We start from the raw sequence: 25,252 nt of genomic DNA, 5'->3' as shown, positions 1-25,252 counted from the left end.
GCTCTGGGAGAACAGCTCTATCAGGACTGTGACTAGCCCAAGGTCACTGAGCTGGCTGCATGTGAAGGAGTGGGGAATCAAGCCTGGCTTGCCAATTTAGAAGCCACCACTCTTAATTACTACATCAGGTTGGCTACACATACACAACTCTCTCAGCCTCTCCTCGTAAGGCATGGATTCCAACCCCTCACCCAACCTAGTTGCCCCTTTCTGAACATGTTCCAACTTGTCAATATCCTTCTTGAACTAACCAATGCAGAATAGGGTGGCATTATAACTTCCCTTGCTCTAGATTTTATGTCCCTAGCAATGCAGGAATATTACATTAGCCTTCTTAGCAGCCATATCACACTGTTGTTTCATATTCAACTTATTGTCCACCAGAACTCCCAAGTCCCTTTGAATGTACTACTACCAAGCCAGGTATCCCCTATCTTATATTTATACATTACATTTTTATTACCCAAAATATTTCTCCCTATTAAAAGTCATTTTGTTGGCTGTGGCTCAATTTTCTAATCTATCCAGATCTCCTTGAGTAGTAGTCCTTTCTTGTCTTATTATCCTCTAGAACCTTCTGCTTTAAGATAAAAGTCAAATACACCCATCAGTTGAATGCCCCAAATTTGCTCTTGGTTTTATCAACCAAAAAATTGCTCTTGCCTTGAAATTAGGAAGCTTCTCATATGTGGAGAAGCAATAGCTGGTGGTTCAGAGATGTTCAGCAGGTCAGGACAATTCCTGCCTCTCTCTAACCTAGCATGAAAACTACTAATCTCTTGAGCACATGCTACATAAATGCAGTGTGCAAACAGGACCCTAGTAACATTCTCAGAGGCTGTCAAGCTATTTGAGCTGTGGAGCATTTCCTATTGCTTAGTAAGTGGACATTTTAAAAGCCCTGATTCCTGTGAGCTATGAGGCAGCTGGCAGTTCCTGATGGGATCTCCCACTTTCCCTGTTAGCATGGTTCTTTTTTAAAAAACGTTTTGCTCCTGGTGGATGGGATTAGTCACATGGGACTTCTCTGGTTTCCCACCCATAATATTTAATAACTGCATGGAAAATGAATTTGTGTTTTATTTCAGCCAAGTAAATTCTTTGTAGAAAGCAACTCTACAGTTAAAAAACAACAACAAAAAACCCTAAAAAGCTGCAAACTGGTTACTTGAAAAAGATATTTCCTTCAAACAATGGTGGCTGTTTTTATTTTAAAGACAAAGACCATTTTGAAACAAAAATGCTTTTATTTCTGTTTCTGCACAATAAGGAAAAAATGTTACACCCAATGGCAATTTGTCTCTCTCTGTATGTTTTGTGTTAAACTCTATTCTTCTTGCCTAGAAAATAATTCATTTGGTGGTGGGATGAGTCCTCAGTCAACAAGAGAGGTTAATTCCTCTCTTTCTTCCTCATCGGGAAGGGTGCTTGATGGAGTGCTGCTATTATCATCTCAGCTTCTGAATTTCTCTTTTCTACCTCCAAGCAATGCATGAGGCTTCCAAGAAGCTGACAGAATGTTTGCAAGAAGTGTATGAACCTGAATGGCCTGGCAGAGATGACACCAACAAAATAGCAGAGGTGAGGAGGTATTCCACCAATAATACACATCATTCATGTATGAATATCCTTTGGGTGCAACTTGTATATGGGATCATGGTTCTTTGAGCAAAGAGTTGGGCCTTTTTATACATTGTAGACACAATCCTGGTAGAGCTAAGTAATTGGTTTCAATGAGAAAAATTAACCATGTTAGATCCCATGACCTTCCCAGAGATAGATTTAAAAGACCAGATATCTCTATAATTTTAGAGGGTTTTGTTTGTTTGGAGGAGCTGCATATTATCCTGCTTCACTCTAATCTAACCTCGTCTGATATGATCTTTTGGAAAGATTGCAGTCCAAATGCATTTGCATGGTGTTTACATGAAACAGTGCATATTTTTAAGACTTCATCCCACTTTACTGCCATTTTTCATTCGTCAGCCCCTGCATTTCTTTCCCCCTCCCTGTACCACTGGAGGGATTTTGCACCTTAAAATGGGATAATAAAACATTGGCAAGTACGTATCACACAAGGAGATCAACCTGGCTGCAGCTTGGTGCAAAATACGTGCTTGCTGGATTTGTCATGTGTAATATATGAAATTTAATTTTAATGCTGCACTTCCTTTTTATGTGTGTGTGTGTGTGTGTAATGGTACTAGTGTGGCTGTATGAGTGGTCACAGATCTTCTCAATTGTCTTGTAGAACAATGACCTGCTGTGGACAGACTTCCATCAGAAGCTGGTGGATCAGGCACTGCTAACTATGGACACCTACCTTGGCCAATTCCCAGACATAAAAGTATGGCTATTTCTCTACTTTTCTGTATCCCTTTTCTTTATATTGGTATCTCGGGGCAAGGGGGGTAGGGAGCAAGGTGGAAGAAATACCACATGGTGCATGTACCAAAGGAAAATTGTGTGAGGATACTGGTTCTGTGAGATCTTGCTTTGTTTAATATGAGCTATTGTAGGGGAAAGAGGTATTCTTTATCAAGAGAGGAGCTCAATTCTCATGTCAGGCAAAATGAGTCTGATCAATGTGGGATGGGGGAACAGGCTTCCATCCACCTACTTACCTCTGGGCCAATATTAGATGTAATGTGTAACTAAAATCTAAACCCTTTTTATCATTGTCTTTGATGAAGGAATGGAGGGAAACATCAAATTTGATTCATTTCAAAGCTGAGCATGAGTTAATGGTGTGATGTGGCTGCCAAAAAAAAAAGGGGGGGGAGGGGAGGGGAGGGGAGGGGAGGGGAGGGGAGGGGGGGAAGACAAATGCAGTCTTAAGCCCTGTAAAGAGAAGCATAGAATCTGAGTAACAAACATTAATAGTTTAACTCTGCTCCTTGCTAGTCAGACCTCATTTGGAGTACTGGGTCCAGTTCAGGTTGTCGTGCTTTAAGAAAGATGTAGAAACATTGGAACATGTGGTGGTTCTGCAAAATAAATTCTGTGAGGTTCAAGGCCATGTTTTTGACCTTTAAGTCCGTCTGTGGCTTGGGCCCTGTCTATCTGAGGGACAGCTTGTCTCCTTATGCCCCCCCCCACAGGGCACTCCGCTTTGCAGGTTCTAATTTGTTAGATCAGAGGTTCTCAACCTTCCTAATGCCACATCCATTTAATACAGTTCCTCATGTTGCGGTGACCCCCAACCATAAAATTACTTAAGTGTTCATTCACAGAAATTAAACCAAAACTGACCAATGGTGTGAAGATGCATTGTTCATGATTGTATATAAATTGTTTTTTTCCCGGGGTTTCTCAATTCAGTTCTGCTTCTTGTCCCACTCTGCCGATCTCGCTCTTTTCCGCTGCTCCAGACACATGAATGCTGTATCCCTATCTACCCTGCAAGGCTGTTGTGTGGGTGGTGCTGCCCCCCCCCCCCAGCCAAGCTACTTGCCCTGCCACGACCACTGTGAAAGGATCGTTCAACCCCCAAATGGGTCCCGGCTCCCATGTTGAGAACCACTGTGTTAGAGGTTCCTGGCCCTAAAGAAATATGCATGCCCTGAGCCTTCTTGGTCCTGGCCCCAACCTGGTAGAATGAGCGCCTGGGACAGCTGAGGGCCCTGATGGAGCTGTCAAAGTTCTGCAGGGTCTGTAAAAAGGAGTTCTTCTGCCAGGTCTTTGGTTGAGACTGGGATTATGATCTAGGGCCCCCCTCAGGCTACATTGTACCATCAAGCAACCTCCCCTGGGGGTTGGCTGTGAACAGAGAAAAGGTTTTAGTTGTCTTGTTTTCTGTGGTTGTGAGGTTTTTATGGGGGAGGGTTTTAATGGGGTTGTTTATGTAACCCGCCTTGAGTTGTTGGAGAGAGGTGGGTTTAAAATTGAATGGATGAATGAATAAGTAAATAAAAATGAAAATATTTGGTATGTTTGGCCAGAAGAGAAAACTGAGGGGAGTGTGACTGCAATCTTCAAATACCTTAAGGTATTCCTCTGCTGTTCTAGAGGGCAAGACAGGATATGGTGGGTTTAAGGTGCAGGAGGGTAGAGTGTAAATTACACGGAGCTTTTATTCCAATCCCATATCAATTCAGTCCCTGCCCTCTACACAGAATGCGATTTCCGTTTGGATTTGGGGCAATTTAAAATTTCCTTCTGCAGCAAGAAGGATTGATCCGGAGTGACCCTACTTTTATTGTGCAATATCTCAGAGTGCTTTTAACCCTCAATATTTAAAGGCTGTTTTGAATCTGGGCTCTCCTCTGTGGTAGAGGACCCGTGATTGGCCACAGGTGGTCATGTGACAAACTTGCCTTAAAGGAGAAGCCCCTAATTTCTCTCAACTTCTGTCGGTCCTGGATTTTTTCTCCCTTCTCTGCCTTTTTCGATCATCTCCCCCCCTCCCTCCAAGAAAAGAAAGAGGCTCCCTGCTTGGCTCCTCTCCCCCACCCTTCAAGAAAAGAAAGAAAGAGGCTTGGCTCTCCCCCCCTTCTGAACTACCCCTAACCACGTGCAGAACACTTTCCTGTTTCAATGGGGAGCGGGGGGGGGGGGGGAGAGAGGAAGACCTGAGTTCAAAGCGATCTGAATTCAACAGGATTGACAATGGAATAAACAAAGTAAGTGCAGACTCTGCCTAGATTTCAGTTGAGCATTAGGAGACACTTCATAATGGTAAAAAAAATTGAACAATTAAGCCAATTATCTTTGTGTGGGGATAGGCACTTCTTTTTTTTAGTGGCTTTGGGGATATTTTGACTTTCCTGCATTGAGCAGGGGGTTGGATTAGATGGCCTGTAAGGCCCCTTCCAACGCTCCTGCAAGCAGGATGTGTGCTGCATCCCTGTTCTAATTTTGATGGATAAAATATAATTGCCACAGAACATGTGACATCCAGCGTTTTTCATTTGCTCAGCAAGTGAATAGGGCTATTGTTACATTTAACTCCAGAGAATGTCTAAAACATCAGAAATTGCCATTAAGTGGTGAAAAATCTCTCTTGCCTAATTTCCTGGCAAATGTTCACTGCTGTGTTTTGCTGTACCCTAGCTCCCGTTCTCTTCTATAGGTTCCTTCTTTTAATATATATTAGTGAGGTATTTTTTTGCTTCACTCTGACCTCTGGCTGTGGAATGCATCTATTGCATTTTCTTTATCTGATTATTTTAAAGTAGCATAAAACTAGTCTCTACACAAGTTTCCCATCCCTCCTGTTTCTTAATAAGGGCTATAAAAGCAGAATATGCTCTTTAATGTGTTGGTACCTTTCCCAATGCTTTTTAAAAGGATGGAACATATTTCCTGTACAAATATACATTTTGCAGTGCTTGCTAAATAGGAAGTATGAATGAAGGTTTGCATTGCACACACTGTGAATCCAAAAGCAAGTATGAACCTTGTCCATCTCTCTCTTCCCCTGATCACCTCCTGATACCTCCGACAAGCAGTAGATGGAGTTCTGGGAGCCTTGTCAGTAAAATCCCATTGGACAGTGAACAAGGGGAATTGGACGCTATTGCTGCCACTTTGCTCTTCCCACAGCAAGAGCTCCCCAAGTGAAAGAGGGTGACATCTCTTGAGGTCCTTTGTTCACAGCAATAGGTGCCTCCAAGCAATAGGTAATCGGAGATCTTAGGGCTGAATAAGGTATGACTTCCAAGTCCGGCTGCCACAGAGACAGCTTACTGCCTTGTGTACCACGTGGCGAATAGCCACTTTCCAACTGACTGAACTCTCCTTCCTCCTGGCAGTACTTTTAGAATAGTGTGTCCAAGATGGTGGGGGTTTATGTGGCACAGAGATCCACTATCAACATAAGAAGTTTAAAAAGCATTTATTAAAAAGAAATGTTTACAAGCATACTCTTAGCACATCACCAGATTGAGCAAGACATCCAAAAGAAATAGGTAAAATGCAGTTTCTCTGTCCCTCCCTCTATACATACCGTATCAGTTGTTAAAGAACAGGCAGGCTCCTTAGCTTAGAAAGTTACAGCAGGAGCTCCATTGTGTTCAAGCCTCCTTCAGGTATTCAGGCCAGCACGTGGCAATAGCATCCTTCTCCAGATCTCAGATAAGAGTTTTCTCTGCTTTGATGGAATCAGCACCAAAGAGACCTTCCTCTTGCTCCCAGGAGTTGCCCCCCCCCTCTTTCCTCTCCCATTCACCCAGTCAGGTCAAAGAAACTTTCTGTGAAATCTTTAGGAGATTCTTCCTGAAGTCTTTCTAGTTTTAATTCCTCCAAATCTCTGTTCCCTGCCTGGGTTGAGGGAACTGGACCATCTCATTGTTTCTTGCTAGACCTGTTAGCATGTCTTAAGACAGGGTTAGTCAACCTGTGGTCCTCCATATGTTCATGGACTACAGTTCCCATGAGCCCCTGCCAGCATTTGCTGGCAGGGGGTCATGGGAATTGTAGTCCATGAACATCTGGAGGACCACAGGTTGACTAATCCTGTCTTAAGAGATAGCTGAGGTGGGACTGGAAAGCCATTGAACTGACTTCTCGCTTCTTCTCCATTCTTTGCCTAGAGATAAAACTTTTAAAAAACTCCTGGTGAAGGTTTTACTCAGTTCAGATGTCCACCCCAAAATGCATTTCTTCATAACGTTTGTGGGATACAATCTACACGCTGATCTTTTAAAAAGAATTAAGTGCAGAGAGAGAGAGAGAGAGGGAGAGCGCTAGCCACATTCAAGTGAGTTAGTTGAGAACTTTTTTTGAAAAATGGAAAACAAATGTCATGCAAAGTTGGCTTTGTGGCTTAGCTACATGATAGTATACAATATCATATGTAAAGCCTGTAGGGTAAAGCATCTCTGACCCTTTTTTTCCCCTTATCTGCCACATCCCTCTGCCTTCAAGGAAAATTAACCATGAAGGATCTGTTGTTGCTGGCAACACACTTTGAAGGAATGGTTACATGCATCTGGTGAAAGTCTTTTTTTATACAGGGAAAGTTGTAGTCCACATTCCACAAGGTTTTTTTCCCCCTTTCTCTCCTGGCATCAGATCCTATCCTGTGAGTTTTCCTTTCCCAAGGATCAAATGGCTTTGAGAAGGTTGTAAAGGAAATGTACTTGCCATATGGCAGGGCTTGTAACTGTGTTCCCACATGGAAAAGGTCAGCTTGGCTTCATCCCAGTGAAATCAAATACGTCTTTAACCCCCTTTTGCAGCATCCAGATCTAGCTCTCCCTCACTTCTCATGGTTATCCATTTCATGCAGCCTGAAGTAGCTGCATACATCATCCTTCACAGTGCATTTTTGTTTGGTTGTTGCCATACAGAGAAGCAAAAGGTAACTTTTGACTTGCTGGAAGCCCCTTAACAGCAGTGGTACTGTTCCTAACTGGCAACACTTCAGGACCGAGGCTGAGACAGGTCTCCTCAGTTTGGAGCTTGCACTTTGGTTAATTTGTGCTAGGGTTGCCGAGCCCCTACTGGGGGTGCAGGATTCTCTGTTCCACCTCCCATTTCTGGCTGCTACTCTGAATGCTGCTGGCAGAAAAACACAAAAATGGCCATATTGGCCTGATAGCCTGATGCCAGCTCTGAGGAGAACCATGGCTTTTCCAGTGATTCCTAGAAAGAACTGATGTCACTTCTGTTTCCCCACAGAAGTGATGTCACTGCATCACTGACAGGGAACCCCCATCACTACGTCACTTCTTCCCTGTTTCTCTCTGGTTGCCAGGGACCAAAACTTTATAGCCAAATGTATAATATTGAATGGTCAGGAGTGTGTAGATCACCTGACTTAAGCAAGAGGATGGGGGAATATTTGTTTTCTTCAAGTAGAGGTAAGTGAGTTACTAAGAAATTGCTAGCTCCAAATTGAATTAAAAGAGGACATGTGATTATTTTACCTCTTTAACAAGAATAAATTACCTCTGTTTACGGGTAGTAAGAAGAGGTCAGAATGGGAGTGGAATAGATGTCACTTCTTCCTTTGTAAGTGGTAAGTGGGGCTGGAGTGCTTTCTTCACCAATTCTTTCCTTCCCCCATGGGGGTACCAACTCCATCTGGAGATGTTTGGGTAGAGCTGGGAGAGGGACCACAGTGGGTTATAACATCATAAATACTTTTCCTACAGGAACTAATCTCTGGTGTCTGGAGATCAGTTGCAATCCCAAGAGATCTCCACATTCCCCTTTAGAGGTTGGCAACCCTATTCTCAGCCTTCCATCCTTCCGAGGTCGGTAAAATGAGTACCCAGCTTGCTGGGGGGTAAACGGTAATGACTGGGGAAGGCACTGGCAAACCACCCCATATTGAGTCTGCCATGAAAACGCTAGAGGGCGTCACCCCAAGGGTCAGACATGACTTGGTGCTTGCACAGGGGATACCTTTACCTTTACCTTTACGTTTACCTTTACCTTTACCTAGTTTCCTGGGACCAGGTGTCAATATTGAGACTGCAAGGTTATCTGCATGGAGGGAGTCCTATGGAAGGTGCTATCTCCCCATCCCATTGCAGGCCTACATGTGCATTACAATGTTGATTTTAAAGCAAATCTTGAATGAGCCATTACTGCTGGTTTGTTAATATTTGGAATTGGTTGAGGATTTGTTTGAGTTGGCTTAAAAATAGTCTTGGAGATTTTGGTTCATTAATTTTAATGGTAAAGGTGCCTGTTGTGCCTGTTGTTGCCTTCCAAGATTGCTCCCGCTTCCTTTTGCTTATAGCACTTAGCAGTGATTTCTTCTTTTTATTTATTATTATTATTCATATTAATTATTAATATGAATAATAATAAATCGGCTTATATGCTTCCGCTCCCAATACCAGCTGGCCCCAGCAGCTCAGAACAATAAAAACAACAAGACAATAAATCTATCCTAAAAAAACCCTTCCTATTCTCCCTCATGGGTTCCAGGTACCTTCCAATAAATGTGTAGAAAAAAATCAATATTGATCCTCATAAGCTGAAAATCCTAAGCTAGAATCCTCTTGCCAAGTATCTACAAGTTTGAGCCATGTGATACAGTAATGCTGGAAATTCATACCTGAGAACAGTTAAAGTTTGATGCCAGTAATCACTTTTATTTACTTATACCAATTTCCTTAAATAAACAAGAAATCTCTGAACTTGTCCCACTTGTGGTCAGAGTTATAGTAACTGGAGATTTTTTTTAGGAAACTGAAGTGTGATTAAGGGTAATTCTTATCTTGAACAAAAATCCCTCCAGATGCAGAAGTAATCTTGAGTGGGTTGTGGTGGATAGAACATCATCATAGCTGGGAAACACGAACCACCATTGCTTTTTTCAAAATCCAAAATTTAGTGTTCTTTCTTCACTAGACATAGGCTTAAACGGAAACTGTTCTGTCACAAATTAAAAAGTCAGAAACTAATGTGATGGGTTTAATGTGTGCTGTAGCTTGTGGGGGAGTATCAGTAGACTTTTTAATGCACTTGGGCCAAATTCTTAACAGAAAGATTCTTTCTTATTGTATTTTTTAAATTGTCTGTTTTTTAATTTGGCAGAATTCTTGAAGGATTGCCAGCAGTGCCATTCAGAACTGTACTGTGAAATTTAATTAAACTAGAGAGAAAGCATGAAATTACAATTATATCTGGTCTGGCAAGTAGAGAGAGCACAGGCTGGAATATAAACGTAACAAAAGCCATATGTGTTGGAGGCAGGAATGCCAGCTTCCAGGTGGAACATGGGGATCCCCTGGAATTTCATCTGTCTTCAAGACTATAGAGATCACTTCACCTTGAGATCCCTGTTCTCCCTAAGCTCCATCTTCAAATCTCTCGGTGTTTCCCAGCCTGGATCTGGCAGATCTAACCCACTAAGCTGACAACTCTAGTTGGAGAGAATACCATAAATGCAGTACATAGAGTATATTTATCCTCATTTGTACTTCCTCCAAAGAACCCAGTGAATTTATACATGCAGTCATCCCATTTGAAAACTGTACTGCCCTATGAAATGGGTTATGGGGATGACTTACCAGTAGAAAGAAAGTGGCCTAGGCCACATAGTTGGCATTGCACAGGTAGGGATGCCAGCTGCTTTTGGGTGACATTCTGATATTTGAGCAAAACCTGGCTTCAACTATAGAAGTTTTGCCCAAACACCAGAGCACTGTCAAGAAATCACTGATGTGATGACATCACTTCCTGTGTGCAACAGGCAATGTGGTATAGGCCGCCTTCTTTCTCCTGGTAAGTACTTCCTGCCAGCCAACTGATCTGTGGCTGGAAGGGGAGAGCTTGGTAGTGGAGGACCCCGCCTCCACCAGGGTTCTGGCAACCCTACAAGGTTTGAACTCAGCTCTCCTTAGTGCAAGCCTACCACACTCTGCTGCACACCACGATGGCTGCCTTCTGGCCACCTACCCAGGTTTCTTCCTTTTTTCTCTTAACCATTTTATATCTTGAATAAATAACATTTCACTTATGTGTTTGTATGGGATACTAGACCTGCCTCTGGCACTGAATCATTCAGTCAACCTGTGATATGGACATCAATTTGAAGAAGGCTAGGCAAATGAGCCTCTTGTGGTGCAGAGTGGTAAGGCAGCAGAAATGCTGTCTTGAAGCTGGGTGTTCAGTCCCAGCAGCCGGCTCAAGGTTGACTCAGCCTTCCATCCTACCAAGGTCGGTAAAATGAGTACCCAGCTTGCTGCTGGGGGGGGGGGGGGTAAACGGTCATGACTGGGGAAGGCACTGGCAAACCACCCTGTATTGAGTCTGCCATGAAAACTCTAGAGGGTGTCACCCCAAGGGTCAGACATGACTCGGTGCTTGCACAGGGGATACCTTTACCTTTACCTTTAGGCAAAGATCATGCAACTGCATTTAGCTTGAATTACAGGAATAAAATCAAAAGTGGCTTTTTGTATGTTTTTAATACTTCAAAAACTGGTTTCAGAGTGGTGAGATGAGCTCTGTAGTTTGACATTTCTACTCCAGATGAATGAGTAATTTTTGTTTTGCTACACAGATGGCAGCAGTTTTCCAGGCCACCTGTTCTCCTTCATACAGCCTTGGTGTCTGGCATGTATAAAGCAGCCCAGTGACAGACTGCTGGTTTTATTTAACAGGAAAGTCCTTAGAGGACCACTGTCCTGAACAGCTGTTAGCAAGCTGGGATCCAGAAAGATATTGATTCATTTGTTGCTGCTGCTGTGGATGCTGCATAACTCAGGCCCAACTGGTGGTGACATGGGAGGTGACCAGTGATCCCACTCCACTGTTGTCACTGCTGAACAGTCTGCTTTTAGTACTCTTACAGTCTTCAAATGTACTCTTAAAGTAGTTGCATTGATAGGCATGGACCTTGCAGAGCATTTCAGCTGGTAGAAGGAATTTTTATTTTCCTTGCCTTCCCCTCCTACCGCAACCCCAAATGGTATCACGAGGGAATAGGGTACCCCAGTAACAGCACTCAGGGTGAGCTGGAAGTCTACCATAGGATTAGGGAATTGTTGAAAATCATCACCCTTCTGTTTGTTGAAATTCTGCCAAAGGATACAATTAATATCTCGCTACATACAGAATGAAAATGATAAGTCAAAGTGTTTTCCTTCAAGGGACCATTTTGTCTTCTGACTTGCCTTCTATAAATTGGTTTTCAGATGGTTGCCAACTAATGGTATACTGTACAAAATGTCTGTATGTTTGGACTGTAGAGTTTGTTGTTCCATTGGATTACATGACTGTGGAATTCTGTAATGATCCTCTTTTGTCTCTTTAACTTCTCCCCCAGTCTCGCATAGCTAAACGGGGAAGGAAACTCGTGGATTATGACAGTGCCAGGCACCATTATGAATCGCTACAGACAGCAAAGAAGAAAGATGAAGTCAAAATTGCCAAGGTAAAGAGGTCTCATGATGGCCCTCTTGTTCTTGAACTGGCGACAGAGTATTTGAAATCAGATTTTAAATTAATTGCTGCTTGCTTTCAATTAGAAGACAATGTACTTAAAATTTAGAATCCCCGATCTAGCTTTTTATACTGTTCTACGAGCAAATACCAATTTTAAAAACAGCATTAAAGTGGTTGTTCACAGGGGGCATGGAAAGACATATAATTATGTTGAGATGACAAAGTCAAAGAGAAAGAAAGAAAGAAAGAAAGAAAGAAAGAAAGAAAGAAAGAAAGAAAGAAAGAAAGAAAGAAAGAAAGAAAGAAAGAAAGAAAGAAAGAAAGAAAGCCCATAAAGGATGAAGGCCACTCTTTGTGCACCATGAAAAATTTCCTTAAGCACCATCTCTTTTTTTGGTAAACAACGATTGGTCCATCAGTAGACATTGTCTGGTGAGCTGCACTATCTCACTTGCTTTGACAATCAAGATGTAGTGCCATCTTTGATGCATCATCACAAAGCAGATTGCATCCAAACTGTGGATATTCTTGAGGGTATATTGCACCTCTTAAAAAGTAAGATGGCTGCATGTTCCCATCTGAGGCCATTCAAGTGATATAGTGGCCACTTTAACACACACTAAATATGTACTTTACAACTGGATTTCACTGCAAAAAATGGCAAAATCCACTTGCAAACAATTGCTGAAGCAGATTGGGACAGCATAATTTAATACTAGCTTCAAAGCCAGTTCATAATAATGGGCCTTAAGAGCCCCCCCCCCACTGCGACAAGGTGGCGAGGCTGGACCCCCCACCCCGTGACACTGTGGGTTCCCCGGGGGCCTGGAATCACACCTGCAGCTGCACAACTTCTCTCTGGGACTGGAAGCACACCTACGGCTTCTGTGAGGCCATGGGTGTGCTTCCAGGCCTGGGGAGAAGCCATTCTTGCCCCTCCCCCCCTGCAGCCACGCGGCTTCTCTCTGGAACTGGAAGCACACCCACGGCCTCTGCAAGGCCACGGTGTGCTTTTCAGCTCGGGGGGAAGCCATCCTGGGCCGCCTCCCCCCTGCATCCTCTTACCTGGGTCCCTGGAGTGCGGAGACTCACAGACATGCCAGCTGCAGCAGCCAGGCATGTCTGTGAGGCAGGCAGTGAGGGCTGGGTGAGGGAGGGCAGGAGCTATAGGGCCAGGGCCAGTCAGGGTGCAGCTGATTGGCTCTGGAGAGGCCAGACTGTTCATCCCCCAAGGCTGTTTCACAATTATTTAGAGGCATCAAATGGATAAGATGTGTGAAAATGTGCTAAGTGTTATAAGTCAACAGAGACATGAGTTGGGAACATTTCTGGGTTTATGTATCTTCTGCATTAGCCTCTTAATGAATATTGCTCCTTTACTCTGACAGAATCAACAATTGTTATTAATAGAATAATTATTTCTACTCTTTGCTGAATATTTGCTTTTATTCTGTTGAGATATTTGGTTAGATATTTATGGTAGAGGCACAGTCTAAGTCAAATTCATCTTTCTTCCTGTGATGGCAGGGGAGGGGTGATATAGATTAGTAAAGCTGTACAAGATAGGCTGCTGCTTTTGCCTCCACCCTTAGGTTTAAAATAGTTTTGTTTCAAGTCATTCATCCATGACTTGACAAATCTATGACAAACAAGAACTAAATTTCACAATCCTGGGCATGTATATTTATTTATTTAATTTATAGCTTGCCACTCCCGGCAACTGACTTGTGGCGGGTAGCAACAAAACCACACAATAGAATCCAGAAAAAAAGAATAAGATCATGCACCCTGGTGGCAAAAGCTAATAACCCACCTCCTGCTCAACACGCCTCCAATGTGTGTCTCAGGATGCAGATGGTGGGAGAGTGGCAGGTGTTCTGGCCATTTCAGGGAGGAGGCTACAATTGCCCTGGACTCAACCAAAGACCTGTTGGAAGAGCTCCATTTTGCAGGCCCTGTGGAACTGAGAAAACTCTGGCAGGGCCCTCAACTTTCCCAGGAGCTCGTTCCACCAGGTCGGGGCCAGGACCAAAAAGGCCCTGGCCTTGGTCAAGGCCAGGTGTACCTCTCATGGGTCAGGGATCACTGACAAGTTTGGGCCCACAGAATGAAGAGGGGAGTAAACATTCCTGTAGATATGTGTGGCTCAGACTGCAGATGGCCTTGAAGGTTAGTACCAAAACCTTGAATATCCTGGCTGTGGGTGGGGTGTTATGCTACACCCCAGGCAGAGTAGGCAGTTGTGTTTCCTAGTCTGCCTCCGCCCTCCCCAGCCACAGGACCTTCATCTTGGAGAGGTTGAGTTTCAGGCAATTCTACTCTAACTATCCAGCTATGGCTTCCAAATATCTGGCAAATGTATCTGGGTGGGAGTCTGGGCGGCAGTCCACTAGGAGATAATCAGATCTAAGTTGCATTATCTTCAGTGGGGCTTACTTCCAGGTAAATCTGCATAGGATTGGACAAGAAAGGCTGCAATGCTAAACTAAATTATAGTCTTCTAAGCCCGTTGCCTTCAGTGGACAAAGAAGCAAGTAAATCTATTTCGTGTTGTACTGCTAATTTACCAGACATTTTAGATTTGCAGAGTACTAGCCCAGAAAGCACAACTAATGTTTTTGAAAGCAGTGTAATATGGAAAGAAGCCAACTAAGAGTTAATGTGCATACTAAATGCAGCTTCTGAGCTTGTTAGTGAGTCAATACCACTTTATTATAAGCACTCAGAAAATGTATTATTTGTTTGTTTAGAGTATTTATATACTGCCTCTTCAAATAGTTCCTAGATTTTATAAACCCCACTTTTTAACCAGGTCAGTTCTATTTGTTTTTTTAAATTAATATGCTACCACTTTTTCTGGTGCTGATTAAAGTTGTTATTAATACAATTAATTTTATGAGGGCTTTCTGTATAAACTATATAATAAAACTACATATATTTCAAAAGAATACTAGTTTATGTTGAGAACAAAGAGTAACAGAATTGACACAGAAAATTCAAAGTTGTTCTTCCTCAGACTAGGAGGACTCTAGGAGGTCATCTGAGAAGTATCAGTCATCTTTCCCCTTTTGTGCAACATGTTGTTTCTTAGAACCCCATCTAGGGATGCCAATCCCCAGGTGAGACCTGAGGATTCTCTAGTTTTATAACTTATTCTCCAGAGATCAGTTCTCCTGGAGAAAATGGCTTCTTTGGAGGGTGGACTCCATTGCATTCCAGTTCATCTGGAGCAAATTCGTTGATAGTCCCTGGCTCCAAAGACATCTGACTGGCCTGGACCAGAGACAGGATATTTTCAGGCCTGGCTCTGACCTGTTGGAAAGAGCTGTCAGCTGAGATCAGGACCCTGATAGAGCTATCACAGTTCTACAAGGCCTGTAAGACTGCACTCAACCAGGGTTGTGGTTGAGGCCAGAGTGATTTAGTAAGTATGGGCCTCCTTGTGCCCCTCTCAGGTTCCCCTCTCTTTCCATGCCACTGATGGAGGCCACTTGCCATAGTCAACGGGCAGGCAATGATAAATGGTGACTGGGATGGGGGGTAGTTAGATAGTTGTTATTATTAATTAGTGAGCCAGAGGTTAATTTTAAAATTTAGCATATTAATTTTAATTTAAATACATTAAATTGTTTTATGTATTCTAATGTATTTTAACCATGTTGTAAACTACCCTGAGCCCATTATGGGAGAGAGGATGATTATAAATATGATGATGATGATTCTACTGAGGTTCCTCCCTGCCCCAAATCCCACCTATTCTTAGGTCTACCTCCAAAGTCTCCAGCTATTTTCCAAACCAGAAGTGGCAACCCTAACCCATTGTGTGCCTTATGGCTGTATTTATAATATTTGCATCCCAACTTCTGACCAAAAAAGGCTCCATAATAGCTAGCGTGGCAGGGAGAAATATGGTAGGTCCAGCTTCCATCTTAATCTTGCAGTGGGTGAAGAACCTGCAGTGGGTATCTCTCTCGCTACCATCCAGTTGATGAAAGGACAAGCTTTAAGAGCAGCTATCGCTATTGCTACTTATTTTATATTATGCTTAAAAAAAGTGCTGCAAGTTCTAAACCTGCATGTCTGTAATAACAATGTCTGTTTAATCCCCTCTTCTCTGAAAGTTGCTGGTATCTCACAAAGGGAAATGCCAAAGCTGCAATTCATTGCCTTCTAAATGACTAACAATTTCTTTTCTGTGTTTCTCTGCAGCTGGACTGTTTGTAAGCTCTCCTGACCTTTTGGTGCCCTTTGAGCATACTGTGGGAGTGTTAATTACTGCTTGACTTGGCATGCTACATGGGAACCACCCCTTACTTGTCTCTTAATGTGTCTTTTTTCTTCCTTTTCTCTGGGTCCTTGGCTCAGCCTGGCCCCGTAACACTTCTGCTGTTCACTTTAAAAGGAAAAGCTCAAAAGATGTCCATCTGTTCTCTTGTTTTTGTTTTGAAAATGCTATCGCACAGCCTGTCTCGTTGCTAGAGAAAGCTGCGCCGCAGTGGTGCCAAGGAAAGCTACAAGCGCATCTCGTAGCTCAGACTAATCTGCTGCGGAACCAGGTGACAGTCTGCTTACCTTGCTCTCTAACCCTGCATGTGCTATTTCTGTCCCCAACTCTGTGCTGTGCTTTTAATCCACAGGCAACGTTCACTCTAAAATCCCACTTTTTGGTAGCTACCCTTTTTTCTAAAATTGCAACTCTGGTTTTCTCTGTGCTGGTCCCATGTTGATGTTAAAAGACAGGGCTATCAAAAACAGTATACACAAAATCTCATCTGACAGTTTTCTGGAAGGATTCACACCAACCCTGTCTCTGGTCCAACTCCTCCCCTCACCCATTGTTTTTTTCCCCTTATAAATCTCTCCAGAATGATTCTCTTTCCATAGCATCTGAAGTAGTAAGACCAATTTTCTACTAGAATCAAATTCTGTTTTCCACCATTGCTCTTCCAGTGTGAGAAAAATAAAAGGGGAAAAACCGTTGTTGGTAACAGCATGATGTTTCTTCTAGGAAAAAAACTGACAATGATGTCAGTTCACTCTAGTAATCTACAATTTTACCATAGAGTTTGGGACAATTCCTAGAGAGTCATGACATCACTTCTGAGTTTTCTCCCTGGACGTTGACAGTTCCCTCTATGTCCTCCCCTCCAACTCCTGCAGATTCTTGATGAGTGCCAGCCAGTGGCTACCAACTTTGGCTCTGACTCACAAAATCTCATGCTGGAAATTCTGCTTTCTCTATTGCTACAGTAAATTCTATTTTACTGTCTGCGAATTTCAATTCCATAGCCATTGTATCCATCACACCTTTCTTTCCTGTATAGAAATGGAAGAAGTGGGAGAGGTATGATGGTGCTGAGGAGGTCAGATTTGGCTCCAGGGCCTCTTGTTATTTATTTATTTGATTTATTTCCCACTGCTCCTGGCAAGCCATCTTGCAGTGGGTTACAAGATAAAACCCCCACATAACACATATAATACCCCATTAAAATTACCCCTGGCGGCAATACTCTCCAATCCCCACAGCCACTGAGGCTGCCTCCTGGTATGCCATAGGGGGATCTGGGATCTCTTCTGGGGACCGATCTGATCTTCCCTGCCCTGGCCTCGACCATAGACCTGGCAGAAGAGCTCTGTCTTGCAAGCCCTGCAGAATGCTGAAAGCTCCTGCAGGGTCCTCAGCTCTTCCGGGAGCTCATTCTACCAGGTTGGGGCAAGGACCGGAAAAGACCTAGCCCTGCTCAAGGCCCGGTGATCTTCTCAAGGGCCAGGCATCACCAACAAGTTACTACCTGCAGAGCATAAAGCCCTGCAGGGCAAATAGGGCAATAGACAGTCCTTCAGATATGCGGGTCCCAGACTGCAAAGGGCCTTAAAGGTCAAACCTAATCCAGGCCACAACTGGAAACCAATGCAGCCTCCGTACTGGCTGGATATGGGCCCTCCAAGGTGTACCAGTGAGGACCTGAGCAGCCGCATTTTGCACCAGCTGCAATTTCCGGGTCAGGGATAAGAGCAGGCCCACATAGAGTGAGTTACAGAAGTCAATTCTGGAGGTGACCGTCGCATGGATCACCCTGGCTAAGTGCTCAGAAATCAAGTAGGGAGCTAGTAGCTTCACCTGACAGTTGGTAAAACACCTGGCAGGCTACCTTTGTGATCTGCACCTCCATGGACAGCGAGGCATCCAGAATCACCCCCAAATTTCTAGTCATGGATGCAGTGTTCAGTTGTGTCCTGGCCAGAGTGGGTAAGTGCGCTTCCTGTCATGCCTCCTTCCTTACCAGCTATAGAACCTCAATCTTGGTGGGGTTGAGTTTCAGATGACTCTGCTCGAGCCATACAGTTACGGTTTCCAAACATCTGGTGAATAGTTCTGGGGCTGGCCATCCATTAGGAGATAGAGGTGGGTGTCATCTGCATACTTATGACAACCCAACCCAAAACTCTGTTCAAGGTGTGCCAGAGGGCACATAAAGATGTTAAACAGAGGGGGGAAAGCACCATCCCCTGCGGGATCCCACCAGTCCTCCACCAGCCATCAACAAGTTGCCAGGAGGCATTCGGTCCCACAGAGCATTCAGAAATCCAATTGGATCCATAAGTCTCTGTGGGTGGGCTAAAATATGCCCCCCACCCAAATAGGGAAGGGGTGGCAACTTGATCCAAGCGTGCAGGGCATAGTGGTCTGACCATGGAATGACTGACATCACTACATGATCCACCTCTATCCCGGCACTAAAGATAAAATCAAGGGTGTGGCTGGCCTGGCAGGTAGGACCAGTAACAAATTGCGAGAGCCCCAGTGTCACCATGTTTGACACCAGGTCCTTGGCCACCAGGCCAAGGGACCAAGCCCTATGAAGATAGGTTGAGGGACTTGGGAATATTCAGCCTGGAGAAAAGGAGGTTGAGAGGGGACATGATAGCCCTCTTTAAGTATTTGAAAAGTTGTCATTTGGAGGAGGGCAGGATGCTGTTCCCATTGGCTGCAGAGGAGAGGACGCGCAGTAATGGGTTTAAACTACAAGTACAACGATATAGGCTAGATATCAGGGAAAAAAAATTCACAGTCAGAGTAGTTCAGCAGTGGAATAGGCTGCCTAAGTAGGTGGTGAACTCCCCCTCACTGGCAGTCTTCAAGCAAAGGTTGGATACACACTTTTCTTGGATGCTTTAGGATGCTTAGGGCTGATCCTGCGTTGAGCAGGGGGTTGGACTAGGTGGCCTGTATGGCCCCTTCCAACTGATTCTATGATTCTAAAATTCAGGTCCGAGCTATGACCCAGAGATGGCGCATGCACATTGTTGCTGATTATTCGTATATTATGCTGTAATGCCTGTGGTTTCTGAGGTGCTATATCTCTGCCACTTTCTTTCTTGTACTGTATCAGTTCTGGTGAACAACTAACTGTCTTTTAGTAGATTTAGGTGGTTAGGTTGGTCTGAAATAACAAAACAAAGTTTGTATCTGAAGAATTGTGCATGTGAACAGTCACTTATACCCAGATTTAAACTTTATTGGTCCTCAAGGTGCCTCTGGATTCAAACTTTGTTCTTTCTTTAAGTAGAGAAATCTTCCCAGCATTGCCCTGTTCCATCTGGTACCTTCCTTTACCTGCTTCTTCTGATCACTAGTCTTCTCTCTCTCCTCAGTCCATATTTCCTGGGCTTCTAATGGGGAGGGGAAAAAACCCTGCCGATTTTGATACTACTGATGTCTCTGCTGCCCTCCCCCTGATTTCGAACTAAATGTATGGCTAGCTGAGGAGGGACAGTGGAGAGGCAGTTTTCTCTCCATTCTTCCTTGTAATCTGCAGAGTTCAGCCTCAGTATGGACATCCTGCTTTGTAGCTCACCTTCAAGTCTAGATCAGTGTTTCTGCCCTTCCCCCTACATGGAGTTTCATAATTGGATCTTGAGCAAGCACCAGCAGGGCAGCTTCACATGTATTTGGAGGCTCCTTCTGCTTTAGATTAGGAGTAAGACTGTGTTGTGCGAAGCTTTTGCCAGCAGAAATGGAATCCAGCCAGTTATTCTTAAAATTCATGAGTCGTGTGTGTATGGAGCTGTGTCATAAACCAATAAAAGGTGCAGTTCATCACTGGGCCCCACTTGCACTGGTGGAGGGAAACTGTATTTTGGCTCTCAAACTCCTAAGCGCACTTAGAGGAATGGATGATGCAACTGCCAGATCATGAGGGTCTGAGCAACAGAGGAATAGGTATAAAAACTTCTTAATGATTAGTGGGCAATAAATCTTCGCCTTGGCTGGAAGGAACCCAATTTTGTGTGTGTTCCTGAGGAACTCATCGTTGCTTTCCTGTTCTGGACAGCAAATTCATTTCTGTTTGCAAATTGGGAATTTCATCCATGTCTATTCTTGGATACTTGGTGGTTAATAGTTGATTATTTAGACCACACAGAGGGCTATTAAAATTGTCTGCACCAATCTCAGCATCATGTTTCAGAAAGAATGGATTACTTTTAGAGGAGATTCTGTAAAAGCAGGAGTAATGAATCCTTTCATTTTTGTTGGTTTGAGATTTTTTTTACTAATATAAAAAGGATAACGGATGAGTGCAAGTTTGAGCTTGTAGAAATAGTTGGCTTTGGCTAGATAAAATGAGCTCAGAAGAAAGGCTTTTGTAAATAAGAATTCAGATGTCTCTCTTTCTACTTCATTTTTATGTTGACAGCACCATAAGTTCCTAGAAAGCTTGCCCTGAGCTATTTAAGACAAAAAAATGACCCCAAAAATCTCCTTGGCTTCTTTTTGGCCTGGTTTCTAGTACAAGTGCCCAGTTTCCTGCATCAAATTGCTTTAAGATTTATCAAGCTGTTGATAGGATTCCAAATTGAATTATCTTGTCACTTCAGCTGCAAATTGCCTGAGTTAGTACAAATTTGGCATGCACATCTGTCCTTATGCTTCCATAACATGCTTCCATAAGTCCTGTGACTTCCATGGCTAAAAACCTTGAATAGGAACACTTCATATGTACAAGAGAGGAGCACTTGTGCTGTGGGCTGTCATTTGGCTGGCTGTACTGCTTTTTGTGCTGGGATATGTGAGTACAGGGCAACCTTAATGATCCTTGGTCAACAATGTAGATTTATTGGGAAGAATGCCAGTTTGAATGGCAGCTTCAGAGGTTATGCTTCATGGAATTATGTCCCCTCTGAGCACACTGTCCTCCCCATACACTATCTGTGTACCTCCAGGAATTCTCCCAAACTGAAGTTGACAACCTTATTTTCAGGAAGGGGGTACTCTAGGCCCAGCGGACTGGCAGGTGGGGACCACTCTGGACTAGATGATCATTATGGTACATTTTATAATTGGTAGTCAGAAAGGCCCTAACTCTTAATGTAAATGTAGCCCTGTTCTCAGTTTCTCATTGTCATAATCCCAGTCTTTCTTTAAGGCCTGAAAACAAATTTTGTTGAGTAGACAAAGCCTGCTGACAAAATGAAAATTGAAATGAAGACACTTCTAGAGAGGAGAGCCCCAGAGGGTTAAGGTCCAAATTAGCTCAAAATTGCTCAAACAATGTGCTTCATTTTATAATCTGTTTTCAGGGTGATTAGGGATAGATGGAAAAGAATTGCTTAGCACAGCAAAATCCTGCTTCCTCACAACTCCCCATTGAAATGCTGACTGAAAGCAGTACTGATGCTTTTGTTTTGTGGAACAAGTCCAGAACAGCAGCCTTGTGGCAAGCGAACTCTTAAATCCACTAGTAGATTTTAACTGGAAGTTCAGTTTCTTGGTCTCATTTTAGGTAATTCCCTGTGGTATCTTTCTACAGGGAAGACTTGGTCTTCATGGGCTGTACACATAGTTTTAAAAAATGCCATAACAATTAAATGTGGTTTTAAAGGATTATGTAAAAGACAACCCCCCCCCAACATATTTAAGTAGTAAAATAGACATCTATTATTATGTTGTGACAGTTATACCAATGGGAGATTAAGGTAAAGCTTACCTTCTGCTAGGATGGATTTCTGAATTATATTTGAGTAAATATCCAGTATGAAAATTAGTTAATACAGTATCAGTACACAGCAGTATTTTTCACTGAATGATTGTATCTATGATTTTTTTATTTTTCTGTTTCCACTCTTAATTGATAGAGTGGCTTTGATGATAGCTGAAAGCAATTTCCATTATGAAGGAATGTCTTTAAACATCTATCCATCCATCCATCCATCCATCCATCCATCCATCCATCCCACCCATTTCTTTGCAGCTCTGGGTGGTTTACATTGAACATTATATAATACAACTTACATGGAACAATATATAGACTGTAACATCGACTTTCAAATAAGGCATCAAAACATTGCAAAACCACATTGTAATATAAATAACAATTAACAGTAACATTGGGGGGGGGGGTTGGTCACATGGAACAAGTGACCTGTGGAAATGCTTCTGTGAAATAAGAAAGTAGTATGGAAAACAGCCCTTCTGTATGACTGGGATAGAGGCTTCCTTGTAAAGCAACAGGGGTGATTCAGTCTTCCATTGTTATCATACCCTTTTTGTAACTGAGCTATCTTTCTACATTAAACCAGAAGTCTATAGGTAGGGATTGTCTTTAATTTTATTTATTATCAGCCCTTTGATTGTGCTTTAGACAGTGCTGCTTATAATTTTTAATCATATTAAACTCTAGGAGAACCTGTGGAACCTTAATTGGACCTGAGAATCCTTTCCTTTCCCTCATTTCTAGAGTGAACATTGCCTTGGATGTTTCTTTTCCTCATTCTAGGATGTCACAATAAATACATAGTCACATGGATTGCTTTTCTAGATCCTTCATCTCAGATAGTCCCTGCCCCCCAAGGAGCACAGAAGCAGATTAGAACAGTAGTAGAAAGCAATGATATTACAGAGACAACCCATGTGATCCAAACCAGTCTTGCAACTGAATTCTGGTTATTGGTTCATTCAGCCAATAAGTATGTTGGTTCTTTTCTGCACATATATAGATATATCTGTCATTTCTTTATTCCAGAATCTAGACTGGGATTAAAATTAAAAACAATAATTCATACTTTTAAGAAAAAAAGGATATTTGTATAAGATTAGGTGCCTTCTCTAAGAAGGTTCAAAGCTATGCTTTAGCCAGAGAATCTGACCCAGTATTCAGTAGTTTTTCTGCCATTAATATCCTGCATAGATGTTCTGAGATTCCCCTTGTATTATTATTTTTGCAAGGACAGGGAACCCAGATGTCTTTTGAAAACAGAGGCTTTCAGAAGTCCAGTGCATGACAGTGATGTATTCTGTAAGCACTCCATAGTGGCTTGTGACTTTGTGACATTCATGTTCTTTGTGGTTGAGTATAAACAGGCTACTTATGTTTCTTTTCCTGCCATAATCCACTCTTGCAGTGTTGAATATTTGAGCTCAAAAGTTTTGAATCTATATAGCCTAATACATTTCAATACTTCTCGGTTAAAAACCTTGAACCAATAAAACCAGACCAATAATTCAATACATCTAGGTTGATAATCTTGAACTGCATTAAAACAGGAAGAAACGCACTTTGGCCTGCAAGGTCTTACTCAGTGGTCACATTTTTGTATGTGCATGCTTACTATAACGTATAAATATGTGTTAGTGCCAAGGCAAGTTGATTATAAAGCATTCCATATATCCTATGTGATAATAGCATTGCGTTGTATGAAGGCGATCTTAAACTTTTAAGCACAAACATCCAAGTAATGCAGGTTTAATAGTTCTTTCCAACCATGACTATCATAACTCTTGGCGTGTATCAACCTTAAACTGATACATATATGTACACTCAAAGAGTTATGACAGCCCCAATCCAGTAGGTTGGAACACCTTTCCCACAAGGAAAGGTTACTTCACTTAGGGGTTTTAAAAAATAAAGTAAAAAATGTCTAAAGTCTATGAGGGACCAGATGACATTGTATGGTTTGATGAAAATAAATGTAGAGCATTTACCTCTCCCTCTCTCAATAAATCATAGCAAATTCAGGAGAGGTAGAAGGAAGCATTCCTTTGTGCAATACTTCATGTATGAAATTTGCTGTTAAGAGGGCTTTAACAATGGAAAATTAATGGATGGTAGGAAATTCAATGTCAAGTACCCTTGAGGGTTCAATGGAACCTCCATGTTCACAAACGTTTTTTAAAAAATTGCCAGGGCAAATAGAAAAGGGCTGCTGCCTTCATGCCCTGTTTATGGGCTTCCTGGAAACACCTGGCAGATCAGTGTTGGAAACTGGATGCTAGACTTGATGAACCCTGATCACAGTGATTGCTGTTGTCTGTAACTTTCATAGCTCTACAGTATCCTTTAAAATGGTGTGATGAAATCAATGTTCAGAATTCACGGAGAGGCCCCTCAGACTGATTCCACATGGGGGGGAAAGCCTGGGGGGGGGGCTTGTATGGCAGTAGGGCTAATCCCCGCTACCATGTGATGTTGGTGTCAGCCCCCTTCCAGCCCTGGCCTGCTTTAGGCCTTTCATTTTCCCCATTGGCAGCATACACAGCTATGCTGGGCCAGGCCTGTGTGGATGGGAAAGAGCTGAGCCTTCCAGGCCTGACTCCTCCCCATCTACGGCATCCCAGCAGGGACAAAAAAATTTCCCATTTGGTTCCGCACACTTTGTGGTGGTATGGGGCCAAATGGAGCATTTTAAAAATTGGCTCAAAGGTGGGATTACAAATAGCACTCCCTGCCACCCCCTCATGTGGTGGAAATGTTCTGCCTGTGCTGCATTGTGAGGATGCAGAAATCTGTGGTGGAGAGGGTCCATGGCAGTAAATGGCCCCCAAGCCAGGACACAGGAAGTGGCAGGGTATGCTGCTCTGTCACAACACACCATTGGTGGCCCAGAGCAGCCCAGCCGGTGTGGAATTGGTCTCAGATTCACATTAACCTGAATGTTGCACTATTTCCAACTTTCTTGGGTATCTGGGCAAAGATGTCATAATTATCACTGTAGGGCATTATTGAGATTTTTTTAGAAGAAAGGAAATTTGGGTGACTGTCAGTCAGCTAGCAGTCATCGCTAGCTGAACCACTGTGTTTGTTCTTTGACTGCATATGAGAACTCTTAGTAGATGGAAAGATGGATCTATACAGGGGAGAAAAGTATGGTGAGGAAGAATGCATGGAACAATTAGGAAGTGCACATTTGGAGTTAATTGAAATTGGGAATCCCTGTTAGATAATGGTTGGTTTAACCTTGTGAAAAATAGGACCTATTTCCATTTGGGTCATAATTCAGATTTTTTTCTTTTTATATAGTCCTGACAGAGTATTGTCTGTTATATAATCTTGGTCACCTTTTCCAATCTGCAAAAAGAACATCAAATTTAATTTGTTCTGCTGCTTCAGACCAACATGACTGC

General features: G+C 42.9%; 1 protein-coding gene across 15 annotated transcripts in view; it reads left to right on the top strand.

Annotated features, from left to right (window-relative positions):
• Nucleotides 1–25,252, top strand: part of BIN1 (bridging integrator 1) — a 139,154-nt gene that overhangs the window by 66,154 nt on the left and 47,748 nt on the right. For 11 of the 15 annotated variants that reach the window (XM_077320585.1, XM_077320582.1, XM_077320576.1 and 8 more), the window contains 4 exons: nucleotides 1,487–1,581; nucleotides 2,252–2,347; nucleotides 11,732–11,839; nucleotides 16,314–16,406. In XM_077320585.1, coding sequence (XP_077176700.1) covers nucleotides 1,489–1,581; nucleotides 2,252–2,347; nucleotides 11,732–11,839; nucleotides 16,314–16,406 — 390 coding nt within the window. In that variant the 5' untranslated portion in view covers nucleotides 1,487–1,488. The remainder of the gene's footprint in view (nucleotides 1–1,486; nucleotides 1,582–2,251; nucleotides 2,348–11,731; nucleotides 11,840–16,313; nucleotides 16,407–25,252) is intronic. The other 4 variants (XM_077320579.1, XM_077320583.1, XM_077320591.1 and 1 more) reach the window with 1 other exon arrangement.

The sequence above is a fragment of the Paroedura picta genome, chromosome 2 (assembly GCF_049243985.1).
Source record: "Paroedura picta isolate Pp20150507F chromosome 2, Ppicta_v3.0, whole genome shotgun sequence".
In the NCBI taxonomy this organism is placed as follows: Eukaryota; Metazoa; Chordata; class Lepidosauria; order Squamata; family Gekkonidae; genus Paroedura; species Paroedura picta.
The sequence above is the reverse complement of the archived record's forward strand: the minus strand, read 5'-3'. Positions and strand labels throughout refer to the sequence as shown.